The sequence below is a fragment of the Oncorhynchus nerka genome, linkage group LG15 (genome assembly GCF_034236695.1).
Source record: "Oncorhynchus nerka isolate Pitt River linkage group LG15, Oner_Uvic_2.0, whole genome shotgun sequence".
NCBI classification, from domain to species: Eukaryota; Metazoa; Chordata; class Actinopteri; order Salmoniformes; family Salmonidae; genus Oncorhynchus; species Oncorhynchus nerka.
The window spans coordinates 44,290,854-44,299,586 of NC_088410.1; the positions used below are offsets into that span (position 1 = coordinate 44,290,854).

General features: G+C 39.6%; 1 protein-coding gene across 2 annotated transcripts; it reads left to right on the forward strand.

Annotated features, from left to right (window-relative positions):
* The first annotated feature begins 16 nt into the window (after positions 1-16).
* LOC115142765 (neuronal vesicle trafficking-associated protein 1) lies at positions 17-8,623 on the forward strand. 2 transcript variants are annotated; one of them, XM_029682480.2, is made up of 5 exons: positions 17-195; positions 545-698; positions 1,001-1,117; positions 2,748-2,871; positions 8,270-8,623. In XM_029682480.2, exons 2-5 carry the CDS (start codon positions 570-572, stop codon positions 8,491-8,493), a joined length of 594 nt encoding a protein of 197 aa, XP_029538340.1. In that variant the 5' UTR covers positions 17-195; positions 545-569; the 3' UTR covers positions 8,494-8,623. The 2 variants fall into 2 exon arrangements, with proteins under 2 accessions (XP_029538340.1, XP_029538341.1); XM_029682481.2 differs by having other exon boundaries at positions 21-195; positions 2,748-2,858.
* The last annotated feature ends 110 nt before the right edge of the window (positions 8,624-8,733 follow it).

Consider the following 8,733-nt stretch of genomic DNA (forward strand, 5'->3'; position numbering starts at 1 on the left):
AATGTTGTTACATCACTTGGCTGCCAGCAGCAGCATCCGCTCAGAGGGTCCGCATTTGAGGAGCATCAGCTAGAGCGTGTCCATTTTGTGCATCTACAACATCTTAAATCGGCTGAGTCACACCTACACCGGCGGTCTCAGTTATAACAATAAAATACGACCATCAACAAGGATTAAAATAAAAAACGTTAGCAGGTAAGGGTTGATGTATTAGTCAATGTCATATTCAAGTTTATCGTTCTTATTATGATAAAAAGTGCTAATTGAAAGTAACATCCAAAGGATACTACAAAGGATGTTTTATTTGCGAGCGCTCCTTCTGGTATCATATAATGAAATTAACAAAATAATCCACGTTCCATATCTATGTTATCAATTGCAGTGTGTTTGAAATGCAGGCGTGTTTTTGTTTCAGCTCAGGAATGATTGGCTACGTTAAGATAAAACGAAAACAATCATATGCCATTCATAATTTAGACGGCGCATAGGCCTACATGTATTCATCATACAATCACTATTGAACGCCCTGTCCTTCTCCGAACAGGTTTTACACCCTATCGTCTCGAAAAATGGTCAAATTGGGGAATCATTTAAGTGACAAAAACAACGCCAAAACCGTCTCAGAAGATGGATACGACACCATTCCCCTCATAACACCCTTAGATGCCAGTCAACTGCAGTTCCCTGTACTCGACAAGGTAATATTTATTCGAGTGAATTGAAAGCCTATTGGTGCAGTATATCTACTCTACCCATCGTCCATGTTTTTATGGAGTTTTTTTTTTTACAGGATGAAATAATATGAATGTGACCATCTAAGGATCCAATAGAAATAAACGTGTCAATGTAACCACTATTTTGTCAATAGCCTCAAATAAAAATCTATCAATCTATTCACCATTACACACATGAAGGATATAGCTTACAAATGTTACACCTTCGTGCAGGCCTATGTTCAGCGTTATTTATCTACATCTTGGCATTTGCCATTGTGTTTCAGGTGGTGGTAAAGACCAAAACAGACTATGATGGGGAGCACAAGAAGAGCAAGCTGCACTCCCCCAAGATAGCAGCATTCTCAATAAGCATCATTGAAGGGGTATCTGAGCGACTTAAAGTAAGAGATGTTTTCTTGTTCTTCACCCAAACCCAAGCCCCCCTTGATTAATTCAACTGTTGCCATGGCAACGGTCTTGTAATTGTCATGTCTCACTCAGTTTTTTTTTCTCCGTTTAAAAAAATGTTTAACCTTTATTTAACTAGGCAAGTCAGATAAGAACAAATTCTTATTTACAATGACGGCCTACCAAAAGGCAAAAGGCCTCCTGCGGGGACGGGGGCTGAGATTAAAAATAAATTAAATTAAAATATAGAACAAAACACACATCACTACAAGAGAGACAACACAACAGTACATAACGAGTGACCTAAGACAACAACATAGCATGGCAGCAACAGATGAGTTTACATAGAGGTCTTTGAGAAGCAAATTGCTAGGCTACAGATCACCTGAAGAAGCCATACCTGCTCACTATCTAAGAGTGGTCCATCAAAAACATTGGTGCGAATGCATTCCATGACATCCCATAGCACAATTGATTTCCCAATCTGTAGTGCTCAAATGCTCTTTGTGGTATTTTCCAGCTCGCTATGCTGATATCTTTGTATCTGAAGTCTTAAGGCATAATCTGTTATCAGATAGGGCAAGACATTTACTTTTCTGTAGGCAATATGCACACTGTAGTTGAAAGGGACATTCCCTACCTGGTTTCTTTTTTGTCTGGCTCCATGCTGGTTTTGCAGAGCAGCCCTTGATATCAATTCTTTAATGATTTCCGCAAGATGTTTCTAACTCTAATAGAGAAATATGACATCATCTACATCCTGGAAAATCAGAAGGAACTCTTAGTAAACCTCAGTGTCAATAAAAATCGATGATATAATACACTAAGTTTGGGCCCGTGATCAAGACAAAATCAGGTCCCATATTTATAAAGTGTTCCAGAGTAGGATTGCTGATCTAGGACCAGTTTTGCCTTTTTTATTACACTGGTCTTAGTACAGCACTACTTCTCTGAGACGCTTTAAGAATACAGGCCCTGGCCTCATAGCTGAGGCTGGCATATTTGACAAAGTGATTTTCCCGACAACTCTCTCCCACTCCCCGCCTCCTCAGTTCCTTGAAACGCCTGTAGCCATTGCATAATACCCTGGAGATGCCAGTGCAATGTACTTTTACTCTTTTAAAGACATCATGTGTCTCACTCTGTTCGGTCTAACGTCCAATACCTATTCCCTAATCAACCCCTTAGACATGTCTTGATGAGTCCCAGTAGAGCTGAAGTAATAGGATAGGTGCAATTAGCCCTCTGGCCCCATATTCATAAAGTGATTCAGAGTAGGAGAGCTGATCTAGGATCAGATCGCCCCCTGTCAATGTAAACTTATTCATTATGATCTAAAAGCGAAAACTGTTCCTGGATCAGCATGCCTACTCCTTCTACTGAGACGCTTTATAAATACGGGCCATGAAATAATTGGATTGGTAGAGGCGAAATAGTAATAACTCCACCTATCCCTGTGGTTGGGCAAATGCAGATTCTGTCATATTTCTTACACCCATCTAGTTCAGTAGTCTACCACAGAGTAGTATCTAGTGGCTAGCCGTCTAGGGATTGATTTGGGCTTGGGCATAGTGTGACCTATCAGTAACCCAGAGATGATGTTTGTGTCTCTCATCTTCCTAGGTCACTCTGCTGGTGATTTGTGCTTTGGCATTTCTGGTCTGCGTGATGTTTCTGGTGGTCTATAAAGTCTACCAGTATGAGCAGCCCTGTACATATGGCTTCATGTACACGGTAAGCTACTACAGTAAGCATCCCACTGGGCACACACTGGTTGAATCAACGTTGTTTAAATGTAATTTGTCAGCGTATTGTGACGTGGAATCAATGTGGAAAATGCATTGGATTTGAAAAAAGTCATCAACCTCGGCTCGGTTTCCCGATAGTGATGGAATTTAGGCTTATGGACCTTAGGCTTAACTATGCATCATAGAAATAACTTCTGAAGATGTCACACCTGTTTCCCAAAACACCACGCAGTGCACTCGTTACAAAGTTAAACTTAACTGAGTCGCTTCAGGAGCTGTATTGTGCTGAAAATGATTCCAGAATATAGGCTAAAGAGCTCCCTGTTGCTCTTAAATTGTTTATGGTTATTTTTTTACACAATAGTTTTCCCATCATGAGAATAAATGTTCTGTAGTCTATTATGTATGTAAGTGTTTGTATTATGTTTGTCAGAAAAATATCCCAATGCCCCAGGGCAGTGATTGGGGACACTGCCCTGTGTAGGGTGCCGTCTTTCGGATGGGATGTTAAAACGGGTGTCCTGACTCTCCGAGGTCATTAAAGATCCCATGGCACTTATCGTAAGAGTAGGGGTGTTAACCCCGGTGTCCTGGCTAAATTCCCAATCTGGCCCTCAAACCATCATGGTTGGTCACCTAATAATCCCCAGTTTACAATTGGCTCATTAATCCCCCTCCTCTCCCCTGTAACTATTCCCCAGGTCGTTGCTGCAAATGAGAACGTGTTCTCAATCAACTTACCTGGTAAAATAACGGATAAATAAATAAAATAAAAATGTGTTATAAGTGTTTACTCGTACCATTTTTGTAAGCAATCTTTGATTAAGTAAAATCTGAATTTTTCAGTTTGTCTAAACTGTGAGCCAGAATGAATACAAGTTGTTTGTTTGCTATAGACAATATCAGCTTGACCTAAAAATAGGATATGATGACAATGGTTTTCGTAATTGCTCAACAAATCATTGTAGCCTAATGGCAGGCAGGAATTGGGCTTCAAGTAGGCCTAACAGATATTCTACAATTAAATCATTAAACAAATAGAATAATTAAACATGAAGTAGCAAGTTAAGCGACTTTGCTATAGACCTAATATGTTGACCTTTAGGTTATTGGTTAGGTTACAACGAAATGCGTCAGCTTTTAGATAATAGTAGCCTATAGGCCTAATAGATACGAATATGGAATAGACTCAGATGTAGCCTAATGGCTTAATGCTAGGTAGGTCTATCAATTGCACATGAAAGTGCTGTCAAACATTTAACCTAAATATATAATTGCTAGATTATTATGCTATTTCAGTTTTCATTAAAAAAGCACATTTATCCTTGCTTTGCTTGGATAAAACATTGCACACTTTTTAGGCCATTCAACTATGACGTTTTCGGCGGTCACAGAGAGACAGATAAACATCTTCATTCTATGTTTAGCTGAGATGTTCTATGTGTAAAGTGGGTAAATGGTGATCTAATGATGCACTCAGCTGTTCTACGAGGGGTCTGAGGCAGGCGTTAGATTACGAGCAATTTCAAGTACAGCGTTAATAAAGACAGTTTTGGGAAATGGCTCAGAAGTTCTAACGATTAACTTAGCCTTAAGATGCTTTTGCGAAACCGGGCCCAGGATTGTTTTCATCTCATTTCAACCAGCATTGTAAACATTGAAATTAGGGTAAAACGTCAACTTAAATTCATTGACTTAACCTGATTAACAAGTTTTTACATCGATCTAATTCCAACATGATCATCAGAACTATGTATATGTTGAAATTGCATTGACAATTCCATGTAGAAATGTTTATTTAAAAAAAAAAAATCCTACATCAATATATATTGGGTGGTTGAAGTTCTGTAGAATTTCATATTTGATTAGACATTTGACCTTGTTTCACTGTTGATAGTAAAATTATATTTGAATCAACATCATTCTATCAACCGAAATAAATAGATATATTTAAATCAAATGTGAAGCCACAATCCAATAATTCCTGACTGAACAGGGACTCCTACTGTAATATGAGGAGTAATGCACTTCAGTGAGAGTAAGTCTACCATCCAGATTCATACCTCTGTTTCCTGTTTAGCTTTGGAAACAAGCTGTGTTCGATTCAGCTGAGCTATAATGTTAACACATTTAGACAATGATCAGCTTTCATACTCTTTTGCGTAGACAACCTAAATGACCCTGCATAGCTGAAAATAGAGCATGAACGATATGGGATTTTTGGATCCGATATCGATTCAAATTTTAGAGTGGAAATATTCGCAGATATCCCATATCTGCCAATATGTCTATTATTATAGCTAGAATAAAAATACAATATTTTTCTGTATGGATTGTGCTTAAAACAGCCCTTTGACAATATTCAGAAAGCTGATTTCTTAAATTTGAGGAAATGACATTAATGTAAGTGCCACACAGAATTTAGGTGCACCAGAAAGCTGAGATTATTTAATGGAAAAACTGTTACTCTAGTGAAAGGAGGATAAACTGCACTGATTCCAGCAAAACTATTTTTTCTCAAGGCTCTGAAAACTGAGCTGCCTCATGCTGGGCAATGACATAGGACACATTTTCAATGTATTAATATTTAGCTATGTTTTCATCGATTGTAAGGCTATTGCCACTGAATTCTGGTAGTTGTCACATGAAAGGAAAAATATCAATCACAAAATGCGCCGCTGGCACAGCGTTGACTCAGTGATAGGTCCTTGCTATCTGGCATCCTTGGGTTGTCCCTACTCCATTGAAGTTGACATTTAAAATGGTTACGGTTCGGGTTTAACGTATGTATGTCCTAAGGATCCCAGATATCACTAACCCTCCATGAACGCCGTCAAGTACACAGCTAGTTATTTGGCTAGTTAGTTAGCACGCGTCATGGAAATGGCGATTAGTGAAACGTGAATTTGAACCAGTGCCTGCCTATCAAGTGACAATGAGTCCATACATCAAAACGTAGCTACGAAGCGCTACTTTGTAACCTGCTGTTTTTTTTAGTGTCTCTGAAAAAATTTGAATGACAGATCTTGAGGAAGACCCTTTGCAAAGAGCAAATATAACACCAGATTTCGCTGGCTTCACTAAAGGGCTGTAACTTTGTGTAGGGTGGTAGTGTCCTGTCTTGAAAGGGCTGTAACATTGTGTAGGGTGGTAGTGTCCTGTCTTGCTGTAGCGCACCAAAGCAAGATAGGCTTATAGCCATGCAAAGAGTGCCCTCTTCAGGACAAATAATAAAATGCAACAACAAGCATTTAATTATATATATAAAAAAATATTTATTCGCATTTTATATCGGTCATTCTCGGTGGATTAAACGGCGATACAAATACATCGGTAAAAGGTTAATATTGGCGGATATTATTGGTCACCGAGAATGATGTTTCTTACGTTTCTTTCTAACGTTTCTTACACAAGCTGTATGTGAAAGTAAATTCGGAGTGAGGTTGGGTTTATCTAGGCTACATTGACATCTGATTTGCCCAAAGGACAATCATTGGTTCATGGCATATGGATGATCCATGGATGATTGGATCTTTCGAAGTAGTTACCATTAACCCAATTCATGATATTAGTAGAACACTTTTACCTTAGGATATTATCTCTGGTATTCATTATATGTGGCCCGATTAAGAAATCATAGGCTCTGGGGCTCTTTTTTTGGCTGTTACCTGTATGTGCTTGTCATAAGATTTAATCCACAGTTCTTTTTTAAAATTATGCTCTCTGCTGTATTTTGAACATTGAAAGTGGGCTCCTGTCGGTTTTTTAAATTATTATTCTCTGCCTCGGGCCCCCTAAGGGCTTGGGCCCACATACACTTGTGTAAGAAAAGTTAGTTACTTTTAACTATTCAATGTTATGTAGGTCGTCTATGCAAATGAGTATGGATGCTGATCAATGTCTGAACATGTTGACATGATAGCTCAGCCGAAACGTACACAGCTTGTTTCCCAAGCCAAGCAGGGTGCATACAGTGCATTCGGAAAGTATTGACTTTTTCAGACCCCTTGACTTTTTCCAATTTGTGTTGCGTTAACGGCCTTATTCTGAAATGTATTAAATTGTTTGTTTTTCCCGCCATCAATCTACACACAATACCCCATAAGGACAAAGTAAAAGCAGGTCTTTAGACATTTTTGCAAACTTACACAAAAAAATTACTGAATTATCACATTTACATAAGTATTCAGACCCTTTAAATCAGCACTTTGTTGAAGCACCATTGGCAGCGATTACAGCCTCGAGTCTTCTTGGGTATGACGCAACAAGCTTGGCACACCTGTATTTGGGGAGTTTCTCCCATTCTTCTCTGCAGATCCTCTCAAGCTCTGTCAGGTTGGATGGGGAGCGTTACTGAACAGCTATTTTCAGGTCTCACCAGAGATGTTCGATCGGCTTCAAGTCCGGGCTCTGGCTTGTCGAAGAGTCCCGAAGAGAGTCCCAAAGCCACTCCTCCATTGTCTTGGCTGTGTGCTTAGGGTTGTTGTCCTGTTGGAAGGTGAACCTTCTTCCCAGTCTGAGATCCTGAGTGCTCTGGAGCAGGTTTTCATCAAGGATCTCTCTGTACTTTGCTCCGTCCATCTTTCCCTCGATCCTGACTAGTCTCCCAGTTCCTGCTGCTGAAAAACATCCTCACTGCATGATCCTGCCACCACTATGCTTCAACATAGGGATGATGCCATGCTTCCTTCAGATGTGACGCTTGGCATTCAGGCCAAAGAGTTCAACCCCCCGTATTGCTCAGTTTGGCCTGGCAGCCAGCTCTCGGAAGAGTCTTGGTGGTTCCAAACTTCTTCCATTTAAGAATGATGGAAACAATGATGTTGATTAAAACATACAATTTGACTCTCAACATTGAAACATGGTCAAATAAAATGTCTAATCAAATATAAAATGAAACAACTTCAACCACCCAACGTTTCAATGTATACATAGTTCTGAAGATTATGTTGAAATTAGATTGACGTAAACAACCTGTTCGTCAGGTTTAGTCAATATAATTAAGTTTTACTCTTATTTCAATGCTTACGACGCTGGTTGAAATAAGATGAAAAGGGCGCTGGCGGATGATATTTAACAAAAATCTAAATGTATTTTCCCACGTTGATTCCACATCACAATGCATTGATAAATGACGTTGAAACAACCCGTGTTTGCCCAGTGGGATGCCTCTTGTAGGTACCAATGAAGACCTTCTTTCAAAAGAAATGCAGCATACAGTTGCACTTGCAAGACAGAACTTGAATCAATTCTCCTTTTAAAAAATATTATTGGTACCTTGATGTTATCTTCTTTTCAGCGACAGGTTTTCACAAGCACTTCCAGGTCTTATCTTGTCAACATTTGTAGAGTTCTGCCTCTTGTTCCTATGCTAAAATTGCTCTCTCTCTCTTGCAGCAAGGTCGGTGCATGCCGACGGGGCTATACAGCTACTACCCCCCTGGTGGTCGCGGGCGTCTCTTCACCATCATCAACCACTACATGGCCAAGCAGACCATCACCCAGTCCGTGTCCCCGTGGATGACCGTCATGTCAGAGGAGAAGGTCACCCAGCAGGAGACCGAGACCCACCAGAAGCTGGCCTAATCCACTGGGCTGTATTCAGAGAAGTGAAACGTTAAGAATGCTATCATCCATATGACTTAAACAGAAGTACATTTGATGCTGTTTTTTTTGGGGACACTTGAGGAAAATGGATTGGCTTTGAACTGTACACCAAATATCTATTAAAATGCACACATTTCACATCAACCTTGGAGTAATCCATCATATGTTAAAAAAAAAGCAATGAAGTTCCTTCATGCTCATTTCCAAAGCCAATTATTTGGATTGTGGTTCATGCCATAGGCCCAGATTTCTAG